This window comes from Camelina sativa, chromosome 13 (genome assembly GCF_000633955.1).
Source record: "Camelina sativa cultivar DH55 chromosome 13, Cs, whole genome shotgun sequence".
Taxonomy (NCBI): Eukaryota; Viridiplantae; Streptophyta; class Magnoliopsida; order Brassicales; family Brassicaceae; genus Camelina; species Camelina sativa.
In genome coordinates this window covers 14,947,854-14,970,500 of record NC_025697.1, presented here as the reverse complement: position 1 = coordinate 14,970,500, position 22,647 = coordinate 14,947,854, and the positions used below count along the sequence as shown (strand labels likewise).

The following is a 22,647-nucleotide window of genomic DNA, read 5'->3' as shown; positions in this document are numbered from 1 at the left end:
AATCCCCGAACTAATATCTCCGGTATTTTTTTTTTTTTCACTGCCTATTTACAAATTGACTTAAAGGATTCTTATTACTCTTCTTAACCGAGAATCTCAGATTCGGTTTTCTTCTCCTATTCTAACCCATAGAAATAATATTTTCACAACTTAATACTTTTACTATTTCTTAAATTTATAGAGATCTAGATATCGTATACATATACATCTATTTTTACCTTAATATAAACAGCGAGTAGTTGTAAAAAAAAAAAAAAAAACAGCGAGTATTCAAAGAATTTAAAATTTTAGTATTAAATTATTAATGATTTGCTCTACTTCTAAAGTTGAATTTTATTTGCGCCCCAAGTACATTTTACAAAATATCCGGAGTCTTCTGAACTAGATCGAGACAAATATTACGTATACATATGACCACTTTTAACTTATACAAATGTTTCAGTCATTCAGTGGCTGGCTCTTTCTTACGCATAGTATGGGGTCATATTTAGTTGAAGTCTGCAGTGACATTTGATTATAAGTTTTCAAAATATTGTTCAACCAAAAAAAAAAAAAATCTACCATAGAACTTTCAACTTCGGTTTCTATTTTTATTCTATCGAAAACATTACCACCTCCTGCTAAATTATAAAGACATGAATGACGCTTGACGCATTGCCCTAAATGGAAAACTACAGAGACGCCCAATAGTTATTTGGAACGCTTTCTTCAATGGTATATTGATACGTATCTGTTTCGTTGAACATATTTTCTTAGACAGCTTTAGTGAAATGTTTTCCAAAAGTTGGTTTATTACTCGTATCTATAAATCTTTTGAAAATTACTAAAATGTTTAGTGTTCTGGGTGTAATTACAATTTATCCCTTGGGTTTAGTTTTTCGAATTTGAATAAAAAAATAAAATAAAAATACACATCAGCAAATTAAAATACACATCATATATGATTTAACATGTCATTAAACAGTTTTTTTTTCAGATCAACAGTTATTTTTTCTTGTTTATATCAAAGAGAGGGAAAGTGAACAGTTTTCACTGTTCACAAACCGCGAAATTAAAAAAAAAACTCTCTCTCGTCGCCGGCGATACTCTGTCATTGTCCACTCTCTTGCCATCAATCTCTCGCCGTCTTTGCTCGCTCTCTCTCTCTCCTCGTCGTCGCTCTCTCTTTCTTCGTCGTCGCTCTCTCTCGCCGTCTTTGCTCGCTCTCTCTCTATCTTCGTCGTCGTGTTCGTCTTCGTTTAAACGTTCCGGTATGTGTTGAGTGTTTAGTTTCGAGTTTTCCGGATGAATATGGGTTTTTATCGATGATTTACGGCCGATTCTCACCGTCGTTAATAATACCTCATTTTCATATCTATTCGATTCGATGGCTGATTCACTTTTAGGGTTTACGGCTGATTTGTTAGATCTATTCGATTCGATGGCTGATTTGTTTAATTTGCGGCTGAGTTACGGCTGAGTTTTGTATTGGTGACTGAGTTATTTTGTGCTTTGGATTTGAGTTATGTATTTGTGGCTGAGTTATGTTATACTTTGTGTATGAGTTTCTTTTATGTTATGGCTGATTTATTTTATGCTTTACTGCTGAATTATATTATTTATCAGATGTCGATGGTGATTATTTTTGAAGAACAAGCAAGGGATTACCCCCCAAGACTATACGCTGAAGGAAACTCTAATCTAGAGTTAAGAGAAATTAATACCAATTTCAGGATGGGAGAATTCCCTGCGATTAGGGAAGCAATAGGACAGGATGTGTGGGAAAAAATGAAGGATCTACCTATTGGAATAATCTCTAAGCTAGTTGATAGCCAATTCGTTTGGTCTGGTAAGCTAGTACATTTCCTACTATGTAACCAGTTAAGGGCACATAAGAAGGAGCTTTGGTTTGTCGTCGGCGGTCAACCTATCAGGTTTGGGTTGAATGAATTTGCTCATGTGACGGGGTTAAACATAGACCCAATGCCGACAGAACGGTTTGAACTTGAAGAGGAACACAAAAAGTTCTTCAGACTTTTGAAAGTGCCTGGTGGGGAAGGTCCATCATTAAATGAACTCAGGGAAGGACTGAAAGTGTGCCGGTCATGGATAAACCCTGATCACCGTAAATGGTTGGGGCTGTTGCTTCTTCAACACATTGGACTTTATGGTTTGCATCATAACTGTAGAATTCCATATGAAAGTGCCAAAAGAGTTTTTGATGATGAAGCAATGAAGACTTATCCGTGGGGTCGGTCAGCATTTGAAGCCCTTGTTGATAGCATAAAGTTGTTGATGCCTACGGGGAAATCGTACACCCTTAGTGGGTTTACACCCGTGTTACAGGCTTGGGCGTATGAGTCCATCAAATGCTTAGGAGACCGGTTTGGAAATGCATCAGCTGAAGATGATGCCATACCGTTGCTTCGATGGCATGGAAACCGTACACGTTCAACGATGGAAACGATTATTGCTGAAGAGATCAGAGCGCTTGGTGAGGTAAGGTTTTGATTGTGTTATGATAGACTGATAGTTACTGGCTGAGTTATTGTTTTAAATGATGGCTAAGATATGGTTTATCAGTGGGTGAGTTATTATTTAGTTTAGTGATTGCTGAGTTATGGTTCTGATTTATGTTCTATGATGGCTGATTTATGTTTCTGTTATGGTTTAGTGATGGCTGAGTTAAAACTTACTAATGGGTTTCATAATCTCTTATGTTACAGATGTGTGTCTGTAAAATGGTTATGAAGGAAAATGGATGTGATCTATTTCATACGTGGCCAGATCAAGAAGACGACCCAGCTGTTGATCGCCTGATCGAAGACATACATATGGATACGTTTGTTAAAGGTTTTTGGGATGCTAAGGGGGGGGAGTGATAAGAAGATGAAGAAAAAGAAAGCTAAAGCAGTTGTTGAGCCTGAATCTCATCCCGCAAAGAAGCGGAAATTCCAGAAGGATGAAACTTCCACCATTCATGGTGGTGAATCTGGTGAAGGAGCAGGAGCTCCACAGGAGAGGAAGAAGAAAGGAAAAAATGTAAGTTATATGGTGTATAGTGAGTTTATATTTTATGTAACCTTTCGTTAGCTTGTATACGACAGTTTGTGTATTTGTTTCAGTTGGCTAGTGAGGAGGAAGATGCGGGGGAAGATGTGACAGTTAGAACTATTGTTAACTTGGTGTCTAGGTTAAACTCAAGGTTTGACACCCTTGATACAAACATTGCCAATATGCCTTCTGATCTGGAGAAGAAGATTGGAGATAGTTTGAAAAACCAGGTTGGAAAAGAAGATGAATGAAAGGATGGGAACCAGGTTTGGATCTTTTGATCGTGATTTCAAACAGATGAAAGATCACGTGCTTTCCATGGGTGTTGGACAAAGTGGCCAAAACACAGGACCTGCAATAGACACGACATCTGCGTATAAAAATTTCAAAATAAAGAACCTCTTACCAGAAAACCTTCGAGATAAACTGTTGACACCAAAAGGTCCACCAGCAGTTCCAGGAAAAATGCAACAAAACTACTCTGACAACAGTCCTCCGGTAATGTCTGATTTATGATAAATTTATGGCTGATTTTCCAGAATGTTTAGGTTGAGTTATCATTATCGTTAATTGTCTTCGCTATGTTATACAGGAAAAGAAATCTGTTGATGGCCGTGGTTTGGATGGGATCAATAAGAATCTGATGGATGATTTTGATAATCCTATTGATTTCTTTCAGAAGTCTCCAGCTGCTAAGAAGTCTCCTGATACGATAACATGACCTTTCACGAGGAGAAATGCCAAAGAGTTAGAGGCGGCTGCAAAGAAGGCCAAAGAAGTAGCTGCAGTAAAGAAGGTCGAACAAGTAGCTGCGGCTGGAGACATTCAGGAAAAGAAAAGAGGTAGAGGGAGAAAGCCTAAAAATCCTACTGCTATTAGGCCGTTGGTTATTGTACCATATGTAGGTTTGAATAAGGGAGAAGCTGGTGCAGAAGCTGATGCAGAAGTTGGTGTAGAAGTTGATGCAGAAGTTGGTGCAGAAGCTGATGCAGAATGTGTATGTGATATGACAGCCGAGTATATTGCTGAAGCCAACAAACTTGAACCTGAATCTGAGGATGATGAGGAGGAAAAGATTTGACTTGATAGAATTAAAGCTTTTAGGCTGGAGAGTGTTAAGCTGTCCCCGGATGGAAGTGCATTGAATACACAACAAGCTACACAAGCGAGGATTTTTCCTTATATTGGAGACAACGGACTGACGTGCATGAGGAAGAACTGTGTACCTGGACCTGGAATATATGATCCTCTGGCACCTGTTGATCCGGTCAAGTTGCAGAAACTTTATGAGTTCCTTAAGAGCACCGAGTATGACCCTTTAGACCCTTTTTCTTAACAAGTTAATCACAGCTTGTTAACATTATATTAACTTGTGTTTATTTGTTTGTTAGGAATATTCCGTTAACAAAAGGCGGAATCCAGTGAGGCCAGAAAATTATGGTACATATGGGTGGCTTACTGATGAAGTAAGTTTATCTTAATGTCTTAGTTATTGTTGTCGATGTCTGAGTTATTTAAAACATAGTGGCTGAGTTGTTGTTCTTTACTCTGTTACCTTTTTTACAGCACCTGGTCGCGTTTATGAGACTCCTTAGGAAAAGGTACAACCGAGATCCCTTCCCATATCACAACAAACGCATTGCATTTATAGACCCGTGGTTCAGTAGTATGATGATGCATAACTATGCTCAGTTCGAGATTAAACCCAAGCTGTTTAAATTAACTGGCAATAGTTTTGAAGATTTAGTGAAAGGTTTAGTACCTTCAGATGAAAAGACTAATTTGAGGTGGATTGAAGATGTGGATCACCTGTATATTACTACACAAACTGGAGGCGATCACTGGGTGGCGCTGCACGTGGATCTCATCAGAAGGCATATTGATTGCTATGATAGCATCGTCGGACAAGTAACCAAAGTAAGTGAGGAAAAAATTTTGAATGCTTGTAGGGCGTTTACGCGGATGATTCCAGAAATGATGAACGAGAACGTTCCTCACGAATATCATACACCTACGTACAAATAGTTTACCTTCAGGAGGAGGACTGTCTCCAAGGTCCCGCAAAACGTACAGGTTGGTGACTGTGGCACCTGTGATCAAAGTTTATAGAATGTCTAGCGCTTGGTGTGTCCTTCGATGGCATCTGTGATCAAAATATCCAGGCTCTACGTGTTAAAATGGCAGCAGAAATCTACGATGAGGCACATGAATTTATGAATCAGTTTGCGTAGAAAACATTTTTATTTCTTTTGGTAGGACTTGTACTTGGATATGTAAAAACATTTGGATTTCCTTTTGTAGGAATTGTACTTGGATATTGAAAACATTTGGATTTCTTTTGGTAGGAATTGTACTTGGATAAGAAAGTCCTTTGTTTAGTATCTTTTCAATGTAACGGCTGAGTTATGTACTTCACACGGCTGAGTAATAATTAAATATTAAATAAACATATATGTTATGGCTGAGTTATGTACTTTGTATGGCTGAGTTATGTATTTCGTACGGCTGAGATATGGCTGAGTTATGTATTTGGTACGGCTTCATTTGGTCTTTCGTGTCGTGCCTCGATATTACAAAAAGTGTTGTTGGGGAAACCCAAACAATAATTATGTGCCTGCTCAGATCCACACGCGTAAGAAATTTATAAAGTTAGTTTTTTCACAATATATTATACAAAATAATTAAAAAATTGAACTCAAAATTTGAATAAAAAATAAAAAAACTTCCGACAAAATGACTAAGTGATGGCTGAGTTATTGACTTACACGACTGACTTATGAAATATTTGTAATTTACATTATTATAACTCAATATTTAAATGTACAATTGAAATATGAATATTATAATTATTATAACCAATAAAAAGTAATAATTATAGAGAAAGATTGATTTTCACACATTCTCATCATAATGTGTAAAACATACAACACATGTCGTTTAGAGGTTAGGGTTTAGGGTTTGAGATGTAGGGTTCAGATGAGTAATATTACTTTTTTTTTGTTTTGGTTCTAATGTATTTTAATGTGTTTGGTTTAAGGTGGTAATATGGAAAAGTCTAACATTATTATCATTTGAATATTTTTTTTTAAAAACAAAAAAAAAAAATTTGGTTATTTCCGGTTATGGGTCGGTTAGATTAATATATAACCATAAATAACCCAAAATATATTGTAATTAAGTAGATTAGCCTAATATAACCGAAAGTAAGCCGAATATAACCGAAATTAACCAAACATACCAATACAAAAATACCAAATTGGGGAAAAAAAATTTCGGTTCGGTTCGGTTTGGTCGGTTATTTAGACACTCTAATTTGAGGGTTGCCTGAGATATCGTTTATGACGGCTGAGTTATAATTAATCATGACTGAGTTATTAAAATAGATTGATAAAACACCACAACATAGAAAGTTCATATCAATTCCAAATAAAAAATAATACAACGGAGCTTGACTAATATCACAGATACCTGTTCAAGCTCTCAAACTTCTTCTCCAACGCGTCATATTTTTTTTCTATATTCAAGATCATTTCTTCTTGAATCTCGATGCGCTTCTTGGCTGCATCCAAGTCCTTCTTCATATCATTCTTCTCCTCCTGAATAACCATAAAATCTTCGCTCAATGCATCAGCCCACCACTTCCTGAAACCGCAGCCTTGACCGGGACCCTTACAAATAGTACATAATTCATATTACACTAAATAAAAAAATCAGAAGCAGAACACAAAACTCAAAAATAAGAGTGCAAATATCTTTACATCTGTGATGTTATACGTACAACTGAAATAACGTTCTCCTCTCGTGCTAGGATCATTAGAAGTGGCAACGAGAAGCACCGCACCGCAACTACACCCGATTGGAACGCCCTTGTCACTCCTCCGGATTTCGCTGTCCCTCATTTTCATATTTATTTCATTAAGATTCAGCTCCTACAGTTCCACAAACACAATATTAAGATAATGCTTTGAAATTTAAGATAGTCCAGAGATCTACCTCAACTAGAGCTTCAGAAGGAGTTTTCTCATCAGTCCTGGAGTTGCCGCCGTAGATATCTCTATGCGCCATCATCTTGACTCGATCTCGATTACTAAAGCAATAAATCACAACAAATCCCATAATTTATACAAAAACAATATATCGAACGACGTCGTTTAACAGTAATATACGTGAAGGCTGAGTTGTGTTCTTTACACGACTGACTTAGGATAGTCAGTTAAATTGACAACGATGTTACGGCTGAGTTACGCAACGGCCATAATAATGGTGTTACGGCTGAGTTATTCAACGGCCATATTAATTTATTATATACCCGTTCGGGAATACAAAAAGTGTTGTTGGGGAGAAGCAAACAATAATTATGTTTCTTGTTATCATCCACACGCGTAATAAATATATTTTAAACGATTTATTATTAAAAAAGGACTTCAAAAATTTGAATTCAAATTTTTGATTTTTTTAAATTAAAAAAAAGGCCCAGGAATTTGGCAAAGTAATGGCTGATTTATTGACTTAAATGGCTGGGTTATGAGATATTTGTAAAATAAGATTATTATAACTCAAAATTTAAATTTAGAATGGAAAAACTGAATATTACTATTATTATAACCAATAAAAAATAATAATTATAGAGAAAGAGTGATTTTTACACATTCTGATTAAAATGTGTCAAACATACCAAAACACGACGTTTAGGGGTTAGGGTTAGGGTTTAGGGTTTGATATGTAGGGTTTAGATGAGTAACATTATTTGTTTTTAATTTAACAGTTTGGTTTTGTATCTAATGTGTTTGGTTTAAGGTGGTAATATGAATATACTAATATGATTACCATTTGGATATTTTTTTAAAAATTTGAAATTAATTTTTAGTTATTTCTGGTTATGAGTCGGTTAGATTAATATATAACCATAAATGACCCAAAATATATTGTAATTAAGTAGATTAGCCTAATATAACCGAAAGTAAGCTGAATATAACAGAAAGTAAGCAAACATACCAATACAAAAATACCAAATTGGGAAAAATTATTTTTCGGTTCGGTTCGGTTTAGTCGGTTATTTAGTCATTCTAATTTGAGGATTGCCTGAGATATCGTTTATGACGGCTGAGTTATCTTTCCTGAATCGACAGTTTCTTTGTTTATTTTAATGAGAGGGAAAGTGAATAGTTTTTAACTGTTCACAAACCGCCAAAAAAAAAAACTCTCTCTCGGCGAAATCTCTCTCTCTCTCGACGAACCCTAATTCCGCCGGCGATAATCGGTCTTTCTCTACTCTCTCGCCGTTACCTCTCGCCGTCCTCGCTCGATATTCTCATTCGCTCTTTCTCTTTTCGTCGTCGTTGTCTTGTTTGTTTCCGTCTAAGTCGTCTCGTCTTCGAGTTCCGGTATGTGTCTTCCTCTTTATTTGTTAGATATATTCGATTCGATGGCTGAGTTTGTTTGTTGATGTGGGTGAGCAATGGTCAACAATGAATTTGGGACTGAGTTATCTTATGCTTTACGACTGATTTATGTATTTGTGGCGGAGTTATTATATGCATTGCGTCTGAGTTTGTCATATGTTATGGCTGATTAATTTTATGCTTTACTGCTGAATTATATTTATCAGATGGCTAAGGATATTTCTGAAGAACAAGCAAGGGATTACCCCCCAAGACTTTGGCCAGAAATGAAGTCTATTCTATATAGTAAGGAAATTAATACCAATTTCAGGATGGGAGAATTCCCTGCGATCAGGGAATCAATAGGACAGGATGCGTGGGATGAAGTGAAGAAAGTACCTATTGGAATAATCTCTAAGCTAGTTGATAGCCAATTCATCTGGTCTGGTAAGGATGAGCTATGATTTAGTGATGGCTGAGTTATTGTTTACTGATGGGTCTCATATTCTCTTATGTTACAGTTGCGTGTGACTAAAATGGTTATGAAGGATGATGTACGCAAGCTATTTCATACGTGGCCAGATCAAAAAGACGACCCAGCAGTTGATCGCCTTATCCAAGACATATATGAGGATAAGTTTGTTAAAGGTTTTTGGGATGTTACGGGGAGTGATAAGAAGATAGAGCTAAAAGCTAAAGCAGCTGTTGATTTTGAATCTCCTCCCGCAAAGAAGCAGAAAGTCCAGAAGGTGGAAGTTTCCAACAGTCAGGGTGGTGAATCTGGTGAAGGAGCTGCACAAAAGAGGAAGAAGAAGAAGAAGAAAGGAATAAAGGTAAGAGATATGGTGTATAGTGAGTTTATAATATATGTAATCTTTCGTTAGCTTGTTTACGACGTTTTGTGTATTTGTTTCAGTTTGCTAGTGAGGAGGAAGATGCTGGAGAAGATGTGTCGGTTGGGTCGGTTTGAACTCTCATTGAGTCGGTTTCTAATTTAACCTCAAGGTTTGACACCTTGGAAAAATAACATTGGAGATAGAATAGAAAAGAGGATGAATGAAAGGTTTGAAACCAGGTTTGGATCTGTTGAGAGTGATCTCAAACAGATGAAAGAGCACGTGCTTTCCATGGGTGTTGGGCAAACTGACCAAAACACTTTTGATGCGTGTTCAAATTATAAAAATTTCAAAATAAAGAACCTGTTACCAGAAGACCTTCGGAAAAAACTGTTGACACCAAAAAGTCCACCAGCAGTTCCAGGAAAAATGCAACAAAACTACTCTGTCAACAGTCTTGTGGTAATGTCTGAATTATGTTAATGTTATGGCTGATTTTTCAGAATGTTTAGGTTGAGTTTTCATTAAATTTAATTGTCTTCGCTATGTTATACAGATTTTGGATGGGGTTAGTAGGAATCTGGATAAAGATTTTGAAAAAGATAATCCTCTTAATTTCATTGAGAAGTCTCCAGCTGCTACGAAACCAAATCAACGGCCTCACACGCGGAAAAATGCCAAAGTTGCAAAGAGGGACAAAGAATTAGATGCAAAGAAAGCCAAAGAGGTTGCAGCAAAGAAGGTCAAGGATGAGGCGGCGGCTGCAAAGAAGGTCAAAGAGGCTGCAGCAAAGAAGGTCAAAGAGTTGGCGGAAAAGAAGGTTGGAGATAATCCGCACAAGAAAAGAGGTAGAAAGACTACTAAGCCTACTGCTTTGAAGTCGTTGCAATTTGTAGAACCTGTTTTGAATGAGGGAGAAGCCGAAGCTGGTGCAAACGCTTGTGCCGACGCTGCTGACAGCAGTCTATGTGATATGACAACCGAGGTTATGGCTGAAAACGATGTCCTTGAACCTGAATCTGAGGATGATGAAGAGGAAAAGATTAGGCTTGATAGAATTAAAGCTTTTAGGCTGGAGACTGTTAAGCTGTCCTCGGATGGTAGTGCATTGAATACACAACAAGCTACACAAGCGAGAATTTTTCCATATATTGGAGACAACAGACTGACGTGCATGAGGAAGAACTGTGTACCTGGACCTGGAATATATGATCCTCTCGCACCTGTTGATCCGGTCAAGTTGCAGAAACTTTTGGAGTTCCTAAAGACCGCCGAGTATGACCCTTTAGACCCTTTTTCTTAACAACTTGTTAACATTATATATTAATTCTTATTTGTTTCTCAGGAGTACACCATTAGGCAAATTCTATAGGACTCTCATCACCGAAAGAAAGAACTGGCCAGTGAAGGATGGTACCTATGGGTGGCTGTCTGATGAAGTAAGTTTAACAAGTGACTGAGTTATAATATTTACGGCTGAGATATAATACATAATGGCTGACTTATTATATTTACGGCTGAGATATAATACATAATGGCTGACTTATTAGGTTTAAGTCTGAGTTATAATACATAATGGCTGTGTTGTTATTATCTGTTTTACAGCACATGAGCGCGTTTATGAGACTCCTTAGGGTTAGGTACAAACGAGATCCCTTTCCATTCCACAATAAATGCATTGCGTTTATAGACCCGTGGTACACCACTACGATAGTTCGTGACTATGCTCAATTCAAGATGAAACCCAAAATGTTTAAATTCAAAGGCAACAATTACGAAGATTTAGTTAATGGTTTGGCTCCACTAGATCAACCGACTAAAATGAAGTGGATAGAAGAAGTGGAGCACCTGTATATTACACCACAAAACTGGAGGCAATCACTGGGTGGCGCTGCACGTGGATCTCATCAGAAGGCATATTGATTGCTATGATAGCATCGTGGGTCAAGTAACCAAATACAGTGATATTAGAATGCTGAATGCTTGTACGGCGTTTACGCGGATGATTCCAGCAATGATGAACGATATAGTTCCTCACAAATATCGTACACCTACTTTTGATCAGTTCAGTTTCAGGAGGAAGAGTGTCTCCAAAGGTCCCTTAAAACGTACAGGTTGGTGACCGTGGCGTGTACGCTCTAAAGTTTGTAGAATGTCAAGCGCTTGGTTTGTCTTTCGATGGAATTTATGATTAAAATATCCAGGCTATACGGGTTAAAATGGCAGAGCAGAAATCTACGATGAGGCACCTGATTTTATGGATCAGGTGCGATAATGCATTATGCCCTTCGTTTTGTCTCTTTTGGTAGGAATTGTACTATGATTTGTAAAACATTTGGATTTGTCATGGTATGAATTTTACTTGGGTATGTAAAACATTGATTTGTCTATTTTCAAAGTTATGGCTGATTTACGGTTAAGTTACGGTTGAGTTATATACTTCACACGGCTGAGTTATGAATTTACGGTTGAGTTTTCTCATTAGCCCGGGATCTGCCGCCGTAGATATCTATATGTGTCATCATCTTGACTCGATCTCGATTACGAAAATACAAAATCACTACAATCACATCATTTATACTAAAACATTAAATCAAACGACGTCGTTTAACAATAATATATGTGACGACTGAGTTATGTACTTTACAATAATGCTACGACTGAGTTATGTAACAGCCATACGGCTGATTTATGCAACGGCCATATTAATTTATTATATACCATCTCGAGAATACAAAAAGTGTTGTTGGGGAGACGTAAACAATAATTATGTTTCTTGTTATCATCCACACGCGTAATAAACACATTTTCAACGATTTATTATTAAAATAAAAAAAAATTCAAAATTTGAATTCAAATTTCTGAACCTTTTTTAATTAACAAAAAAAACCCCCAACAATTGAATGGTATGGCTGAGTTATCGTATTAAACGGCTGGCTTATGTAATATATGTAAATTTAAATTATTAAAACTCAAAATTTGATTTTAGAATTGAAAAATGAATATTACAATTATTATAACAAATAATGAGTAATAATTATAGACAAAGAGTGATTTTTACACATTCTGATCAAAATGTGTAAAAAAAATCAAAACATGACATTTAGGGGTTAGGGTTAGGGTTAGGGTTAGGTTTGGGGTGTAGATGAGTAACATTATTTGTTTTTAACTTAACAGTTTGGTTTTGGTTCTAATGTGTTTGGTTTAAGGTGATAATATGCATATACTAATATGATTACCATTTGAATATTTTTTAAAAAATTTGAAATTAATTTTTGGTTATTTCCGGGCATGGATCGGTTAGATTAATATATAACCATAAATGACCCAAAATATATTGTAGTTAAGTAGATTAGCCTAATATAACCGAAAATAAGCCGAATATAACCAAAATTAACCAAACATACCAATACAAAAATACCAAATTGGGGAAAAAAATTTGGTTCGATTCGGTTTGGTGGGTTATTTAGACATTCTAATTTGAGGGTTGGCTGAGATACCGTTTATGACGGCTGAGTTATTGTTTACGGTCCTCAATAATATGAAAACGTATTCTTCTCTCTATCCTTGGTCTTTCGTTCTTTTAAATTATCCATTTACAACGTGCCTCGATCTTACAAAAAGTGTTGTTGGGGAAACCCGAATAATACTTATGTTTATGCTCAGATCCACACGCGTAAAACATCCTCCAAAGTCAGCTTTTTCACTATATATTATACAAAATAATTAAAATATTGAACTCAAAATTCGAATAAAAAAAATAAAAACAGAGGTAGTAACAGACGTTTATGTGTCGTTAAACATTCTCTGTTAGTGAGAAACGACTTCGTTTGGCAAAAACTAAAACCCCAAATCCATTAAAACCAAATCCCTAATTTGTCAAATCATCATCTTCTCCAAATCGATCCTCACCAAGCTCGTTTTTCCTCTATACTTGATTTCTCTATCTTCTCCTTTAGTTATGAGTTGCCATTCTGGGCAATCGAGTGGGCAAAAATTAAACCGCGGGTTTCCTTCGAAGTGTCATTGTGGGTTAGACGTTGTTATCTACACGTCGACCACAAAACAAAACCCAGGAAGACCTTTCTTCCAATGTCCAACCAAACAAGATGTAAGTAATTTTGATCCTAATGTTATGTAAAACAAAAAAAAACAGAGGATGCTTGTTCTTGGTTATTAGTGTATTTGTCTTAGTTTTGTGTCCTTTTCTCTTTGTTTTGTGTCTTGGTAATGAAATGCTATTATAACTCAAAATTTAAATTTATAATTGGAAAATGAATATTACAATCATTAAAACCAATAAAAGGTATATTTATAGATTTAGAGTGATTTCTACACATTCTAATTTGAGGGTTGACTGAGTTATCGTTATTCACGACTGAGTTATGTAAATAATTTAGATAAAGTGATGGCTGAGTTATTAAATATTGTGTTTCATTTATCTAACTGAATGGTTGAGTTATCATTCCTTAATGGCTGAGATGTCGAAATAACGACTGATTTATATTAATATGAAGGTACAACATAAACGAAAACAAAAAAAAACAAAATACACACTATCATAGTTCCTAGTTCATAGTTCATATTTCATATAGAAGACGACACCAAAGTACAATGGAAATCACTTTCTGAAACCGACGTCATCTGGGCCAAATTCTTCAAACATATCGACCAAATCATTCCAAACTATGCTACTCAGCATCTCGGGTTTATTGCCACCTTTCGCCCATATCCTCTTGAGCGCACGCATCTAGGCTCCGTATAACGTCCTAGCCACCTAATTAAACTGCGTCCAGACCGTTAAAGTATGCTTTGGATCCCACGTGTATTTATGTTACAATTAAAGGAAATAAACGATAAGAATATATAATAATATCAATATGGTGGTTTGTCCAGAGATCTTACCGCGAGGAGGAGAAACCATCGTCTCTTAAAGTGGAAGGGAATCAAGCGGTACGTCGGCCACGCATGGTGCCAATTGTGTTGAAGTATTCCTCTAATCGCGATAGAGATAACGTGAAGGAACTTGAACCACCTAACAGTGGTTGTGTCTACCCAGGAACCCACACCAGGGTTTAGAACCGGAATATTCTCCTGATCAGTGGCGCAAATGATCGCTTCGACATCTCTTACACACAGTCCATCGATATGAGGAACAACTTCCATGTCGATAGGAAGATGTAACAAATAGAAAAATATGTGATTTTTGTAATAACGAGTATAAAGAGAAACAATAGAAACGAAGAATGAGATGAAAGAGAGTCAGACATATGAATGAGGAGAATATAAAGGAAAAACAATAGGAAAACGAAAGGTCGCGTCTATTATTAGATTAACTTATGGTTTCCCGCCAAAATATTGTTTGACGGCTGAGTTATAGTTTTACGAGAAAACGAAAGGTCACGCGCGATGTTTTCTCAAAGGTTTTCTCTGGCCACGCGCGATGTTGAACCAAGAACTGATTCAAGAGATCCTCTCTCATTGTTCAGCGACGGAGATTGTAAGATTCCGTCTACAAAACAAAGAGTGGAACAAACAAAGTTACGAGTTCAGATTTATCGATCATCATCTCCATAGAGCCAACTCTGTTTTCGGCTATTTTGTTCATTACAAGGACAAATGGTTTAAGTATCGGCCCCGTTTTGCGCTCGGTGTTGAAGCCAAGAAAGAAGAAAAAGGAGATAAAACCCAAATCTCGCTTCAGTTTCTTCCTCAGAACAACGCAAAGATCAAAGCTTGTGATACACATCATGGGATTTTGATCTGTATCGGTGATAGGTTTAAAGGAGCGAAAACGATACAAGAGTACATCGTTTGTAAACCTGCCACAAAGCAGTTCCGGATCATACCAAACCCTAAAACTCGATATCTGACGATCGCAACAGGTGTAATGGTGATTTCTTTGAATTCGTTTTGGTATACGATCATTAGGGTTTTTGAACCAAGGATATGGATGACCAAGGAAGGTTTCTATATTCACAACTGTGTGGTCTTCGATTCTGATTCCTTCGCGTGGAAGCGACTGAATGATTTCTAGTTATCAGAGTTTTTCCCGAGAGAATCTATACCGGTATCAGCATACAGTTTCTTGCATTGGTTAACAATGAAGAACAACGTGATCCGGTTTTGTATGCGAACCGAAACTTGGTCTATTTTCTCTGTTCCAGACGTACTATTAGGCGATAGCAGTCTCATCTTGGTCAGCTACGAAGGAAAGCTAGGTGTTACTCAACATTCGGAATCAAGAAACGGAGCTGCGTTATGGCGTTGAAAGATGAATATGCATAACCCTTTTGGTTCCCAAGCAGCGACGTCGTATCAGTGGCGGCTAGTGATCGGCTTGGTCTCTACAACATGAATAGCAACAACTGTTGATATTTGCATAGGGATAATTTTTTCTCGTCCGGCCACCCACCCAGTTATCATCTTATACCTTTCTACTCAAACTACGACACAGCTTGTTTGGATAAAGATGAAGCTGAAAGAAAAGATACGAAAGGAGTGGGAAATGGAGAGAGTAATCTTTAATATGGTTAAAAGATGATTGTTAAGTAAGACCTTTTTTTGTTGTGATTGGATAGATTATGTGACGGATGAGTTATAGTGATTAATAAAACCGTGATGGTTTAGTTATCACTGAAGAAACTATCTGAAAATAAATGGCTGAATTATTTCAATGTCACAACTGAGTTATAATATTTGTAGGAAAACGAAAGGTCTCGTCTATTATTAGGTTAACTTATGGTGACCCGCCAAAATATCGCTTCACGACTGATTTATAATATTTACGGGAAAACGAAAAGTCATGTGACGGTTAAGTTATAGTGAGTTATGGCTGAGTTATCACAATAAACAATCAGCAAGTAAATAGATGATATATGACTTTACGGCTGAGTTATAATATTTACGGGAAAACGAAAGGTCTCGTCGATTCATGTTACGACTGATTTATAGTGATTTTTTAGGGACGCATGGCAAAAAACATTGAATGTTTGCACGTCGTCGAGCTGGAAATGGATCCTTTGCGAAAGGAACTCCGGATGTACCGAGCTCACCGCAAGAGATTAGGCGTGTATATCAATGCACTTCGTCTTAAACTCGAGCAAGTCTTTCGGCTGTGCCGATTGGAAGGGACTATCCGAGTCCTTGATGAACTCATCGCCGAAGGTTTCTTTCTGGCGAAGTGGCGCATGACTCGTCTACTTGTTGAGCATGCCTCGTACGAAGAACAGGTCTCCTATATGGTGTTTCCCAACTTACCCGAAGGTGATTACGAACCTTTGGGAGAGTCTGACTTCCCGCGCATCACGGACATCTGGGCCTACTGAGCTAGCGTGGAGAGGCTGAGGCGGTACGTCAACTAATTGGAGTCAACAGACCATTTCTTCCGCGAAAGGCATGCCATAGAAGGTCCATGTGCATTCTTGGAGGAGATGGTTTCCAAGGGCTCCGAAGTGCCGATGGAAAGGCTTCAAGCCTTAAGGCAGGATCGTCAGATCTTGCGATCTGAACTGAGCAAGCTGGTGGTGGAAGAACCGTTGGAGTCTGATCTATTCGGTCCGGCTCCCATTCTGAGACTACATGACCGTCCAGAATTCTAGTGATGGGAATCAGTTTGTGCCGAGATTAGAAGACTCGTTTTTAGCCATCCGATGGGAACTAGTTCGCTTTTTATTATTATTATTATTTCTTTTTGGCGAATTACCTATCTGAATGTAATCAATTCGAAATTAATGGAAATTTAATGGCAATTCTTCAGCAAAGTCGATGTGAGATGAAAGAGAGTCAGACACATGTGAAGGCTGAGTTATAGTGAGTTATGGCTGAGTTATCAAAAGAAACAATCACCAAGTAATTGGATGATATATATGACTTAACGGCTGAGTTATAATATTTTACGTGAAAACGAAAGGTCATGTGACAGATGAGTTACAGTGCGTTATAGCTGAGTTATTGTAATACCGGTTATATTATATTAATATTAAACATTACAGAAAGAAATCAAAAGAAAAAAGTTCATATATATCCTTGCTGCGGGTATGCACCAGGTGGCGGATAACCACCGGGTCCAGATGGCGGGTAACCACCGGCTGGCGGATACCCGTACACACCACCGTGCTTATCGTCATGTCCCGGCGGTGGATATCCGGAAGAAGAACCCGCGGGTGGAGGAGGGTATGCAACCGGTGCACCAGATCCAGGCGGGTAAGCGGTAACGGGTTGATCCATGGTCTTATGATCCAGAGCCGATGGATTAACAGGAGCGTGAGGACCACTCGAAGATCCAAAAGTGTATTTCTCACCAAACTTGAAGGAGAATTTGAGAGATCCTTTAGTCGAAGCTCCTCCAGTGGCAAAGTCTCAATCTTTGTAAGATTTCTTCGCTACCCGTTTTAGTTTTTTACATTTTCTTTTCACAAAATCATTGATTATGTTGAGGAAGTATGATTCGGCCAAGCAATGACTCGAAAGTAGAATCTTCATATGAAGTGTACGGTGGGGGATTTGAAGGCACTTGTTTTCATTATGGTAAGATCGTTGACAAAGAAAACCAAGAAGAAGAAGAAGTTGTCGAAGTAGCATCTAACGAAGAAGAAGATGATGAATTTTCAACCCGATTTAATGTTTTCGATGACTCTGATATATCAGCCAGTAAGGATTTATGAATCACTATAACTCAGCTAACGGTAGAGAGTGAGTTTTTTTTTAATATAAACGTACTCCTCTTACTATTATATTTTCGAATGATGAGATTTTAGAAAAGGTTTTTCTTTCCGAATAAAATCTCATGTTGTCGGCCACTTGTATCAACAATTAGTACAAGTGTAAATTAATTTTGCGAAATTTTCGTGGAGTAATAATAGTTTATCGGACTAATTTGACAACCATCATTATGCAAAAAAATTGTTTAACCTTGTTCGTTTGCAACCGAAGTTGTCAAACACTCATATTTTTTTGTGGTTGTTTTCATCTTCTGAACCGCTCAAAAAATCACTTCCAACCACTCACTCCTTTCATCAACTCCAACCGCTCATCCCAAACACCTTCGTGGCTCCTCCTCTTCTTAATCGGTTTTAAAAATTTAATTTCATTGTACTGTCGTCTCGTCTTCTATGAACTTTTAGGTTATCCCAATGAGGAGGAGGAGGAACCACGCACTGTTCGACATCGCNAGTGTATTTCTCACCAAACTTGAAGGAGAATTTGAGAGATCCTTTAGTCGAAGCTCCTCCAGTGGCAAAGTCTCAATCTTTGTAAGATTTCTTCGCTACCCGTTTTAGTTTTTTACATTTTCTTTTCACAAAATCATTGATTATGTTGAGGAAGTATGATTCGGCCAAGCAATGACTCGAAAGTAGAATCTTCATATGAAGTGTACGGTGGGGGATTTGAAGGCACTTGTTTTCATTATGGTAAGATCGTTGACAAAGAAAACCAAGAAGAAGAAGAAGTTGTCGAAGTAGCATCTAACGAAGAAGAAGATGATGAATTTTCAACCCGATTTAATGTTTTCGATGACTCTGATATATCAGCCAGTAAGGATTTATGAATCACTATAACTCAGCTAACGGTAGAGAGTGAGTTTTTTTTTAATATAAACGTACTCCTCTTACTATTATATTTTCGAATGATGAGATTTTAGAAAAGGTTTTTCTTTCCGAATAAAATCTCATGTTGTCGGCCACTTGTATCAACAATTAGTACAAGTGTAAATTAATTTTGCGAAATTTTCGTGGAGTAATAATAGTTTATCGGACTAATTTGACAACCATCATTATGCAAAAAAATTGTTTAACCTTGTTCGTTTGCAACCGAAGTTGTCAAACACTCATATTTTTTTGTGGTTGTTTTCATCTTCTGAACCGCTCAAAAAATCACTTCCAACCACTCACTCCTTTCATCAACTCCAACCGCTCATCCCAAACACCTTCGTGGCTCCTCCTCTTCTTAATCGGTTTTAAAAATTTAATTTCATTGTACTGTCGTCTCGTCTTCTATGAACTTTTAGGTTATCCCAATGAGGAGGAGGAGGAACCACGCACTGTTCGACATCGCCCTCGGCAATCTCTCTCATAACCTCTAACCTCTGGTGCTCTGCCTCTAAGTCGACAAGTTCTCCACCCAAGATTTGATTCAGTTGGGATATTTGAGCGTCGATTAGTTCCACTTGATGCTCAAGGGCGGTCTTCTCTTCCTTCTTCTGCATATGATTATCCATCATATGCAGAATTGCTGCATAGCGATCTTTTGTCTCCGCCTCGGCCGCGACTCTCGTCTGAGTAAAAGCTTCGGACACGGCCAATAGTGCTTCTTCTTCCCACTCAAAATCTTCATTTCTTTGACGTTTACTGGAACTTGAGCCGGCCATGCATGGCTGATTGTCTTCGTCTCCCCACTTGCCTTGCGTTTTTCACGTCTGTTGGAACCCTCTCCGTCCATTGCTCGGCTATCAATATAAAAACAACCGTCACCAACTGATATATGCAATGATCGGAAAATATGCAATAGATTGAGAGGCATGGAGAGGAGACTTACGTGTGTAACGATCGAAGGAAATGCAATATAAAGATTGATGAGATTTGAAGGTGAACTGTTAGACGAAGATCCAATATTTATAGGTGCAGTGAGCGGAGAAGAAGAAACCGAAACGATACAATGAATTATATGAATATAAAAAGAAACGTCGCGTCTATTATTAGGTTAACTTGTGGTTTCCCGCCAAAATATTGCTTGACGGCTGAGTTATAGTTTTATGGGAAAACGAAATATCACGTCGATTCATGTGACGGCTGAATTATAGTTATCAAAAGAAAGGTCGCATCTATTATATTAGGTTAACTTATGGTTTCCCGCCAAAATATTGTTTGACGGCTGAGTTATAGTTTTACGGGAAAACGAAAGGTCACGTCGATTCATGTGACGGCTGAGTTATAGTTATCAAAAGAAAGGTCGCGTCTATTATTAGGTTAACTTATGGTTTCCTGCCAAATATTGCTTGACGGCTGAGTTATAGTTTTACAGGAAAACAAAAGGTCTCGTCGATTCATGTGATGGTTGAGTTATCAGCCAAGGTCTCGTCGATGCGTCTATTACAGGATTAATTTTTGGTTTCCCGCCAAAATATTGCTTAAAAAAATAAAATTGTTAGTCTATTTATTACCTCTCAACTACAGATAGAACCAAGTGACTGAGTTATAATATTCCTGTTTATTTATTTTATTACCTCTCAACTGCAAACTAGAATAAAATTATTTTTTACAACACTATGTCCGCTCGAGCACCCAAGATGTCGGATCTCCCCGACGATGTTTTCATAAAAATCGTTTCCCTTGCTGCAGAAGATCAATGGTGGTCACTTGGTTCTATTTTAAGGGCTGGTCGTAGGGGAAAAAATGCAGTATACAGTAAAGAAGTTCTAAAGACAGCTGCTATCTATTCCCTTTGTACTGATCCATCATAAATCAACACATCCAATGCCCCTGATGGTGGCCTCCAAATTGAAGGGCGGTACAGGCCTTTCTTCGTCAAATGCTTTGACGCCGGCAATCCCATTATCATCTACTACAAAGGGCTAAGGGTTGTGGATGAGGATAGAGATATCCAGCGTGGGATTGATATTCTCAGTCGTATTGTACCGGCCGATGGTGATGCCACCTTAGCACGTGGGGTACTAAATATTTGTCAAGGGAATGAGGTTATGGCCGTCCATTACCTCCAGCTGTTTGATGCACATCATTATCCTCTGATGTCTTCGGATGCCATGGAAACCGGTAATGATTTTCTGTATGAGTTATCTCGTTATAAGACGGCCCGGAAAAACGCATACGCAGCCTCCCATCGCTATCCTGACAGCCCGTTACTCCCTTCACCCGCTTGTGCTTGGATGTGTTGTTTGGATTATTGTTTCCATTCTCTCCGCTATGGAGACTATGTAATCATGTGCAAAAACTGTAACCTTTTGTGGTTGTCCCTCAAAGTCTCTGAGATCCTTTAGGGTTTCCAGCAGTGATTTCCAGTTTTACCTTAATATGTTCTATGTATCCACCTTTTATGCTTCCACATTTTAGTATCTACTCTCACTTTGAGGCTGAATTATAATAAAGTTACGGCTGAGCTATAGTTTTACGGGAAAACAAAAGGTCACATCGATTCATGTGACGGCTGAGTTATCAAAATAAACAATCTATAATGGCTAAGTTATCAAAAGAAAGGTCGCGTCTATTATTAGGTTAACTTATGGTTTCCTGCCAAATATTGCTTGACGGCTGAGTTATAGTTTTACAGGAAAACAAAAGGTCTCGTCGATTCATGTGATGGTTGAGTTATCAGCCAAGGTCTCGTCGATGCGTCTATTACAGGATTAATTTTTGGTTTCCCGCCAAAATATTGCTTAAAAAAATAAAATTGTTAGTCTATTTATTACCTCTCAACTACAGATAGAACCAAGTGACTGAGTTATAATATTCCCGTTTATTTATTTTATTACCTCTCAACTGCAAACTAGAATAAAATTATTTTTTACAACACTATGTCCGCTCGAGCACCCAAGATGTCGGATCTCCCCGACGATGTTTTCATAAAAATCGTTTCCCTTGCTGCAGAAGATCAATGGTGGTCACTTGGTTCTATTTTAAGGGCTGGTCGTAGGGGAAAAAATGCAGTATACAGTAAAGAAGTTCTAAAGACAGCTGCTATCTATTCCCTTTGTACTGATCCATCATAAATCAACACATCCAATGCCCCTGATGGTGGCCTCCAAATTGAAGGGCGGTACAGGCCTTTCTTCGTCAAATGCTTTGACGCCGGCAATCCCATTATCATCTACTACAAAGGGCTAAGGGTTGTGGATGAGGATAGAGATATCCAGCGTGGGATTGATATTCTCAGTCGTATTGTACCGGCCGATGGTGATGCCACCTTAGCACGTGGGGTACTAAATATTTGTCAAGGGAATGANTTGGTTTCCCGCCAAAATATTGCTTAAAAAAATAAAATTGTTAGTCTATTTATTACCTCTCAACTACAGATAGAACCAAGTGACTGAGTTATAATATTCCTGTTTATTTATTTTATTACCTCTCAACTGCAAACTAGAATAAAATTATTTTTTACAACACTATGTCCGCTCGAGCACCCAAGATGTCGGATCTCCCCGACGATGTTTTCATAAAAATCGTTTCCCTTGCTGCAGAAGATCAATGGTGGTCACTTGGTTCTATTTTAAGGGCTGGTCGTAGGGGAAAAAATGCAGTATACAGTAAAGAAGTTCTAAAGACAGCTGCTATCTATTCCCTTTGTACTGATCCATCATAAATCAACACATCCAATGCCCCTGATGGTGGCCTCCAAATTGAAGGGCGGTACAGGCCTTTCTTCGTCAAATGCTTTGACGCCGG

General features: G+C 37.8%; 1 protein-coding gene across 1 annotated transcript; it reads left to right on the top strand.

Moving 5' to 3' along the window:
* On the top strand, nucleotides 14,694-15,287 carry LOC104738259 (F-box protein At5g41720-like). The gene has a single exon (XM_010458461.1). The coding sequence runs from the start codon at nucleotides 14,694-14,696 to the stop codon at nucleotides 15,285-15,287; it is 594 nt and encodes a 197-aa protein (XP_010456763.1).

Coding starts and splice junctions, on each gene's coding strand:
- LOC104738259 (XM_010458461.1), top strand. CDS start 14,694: ATGTTGAACCAAGAACTGATTCAAGAGATCCTCTCTCATTGTTCAGCG.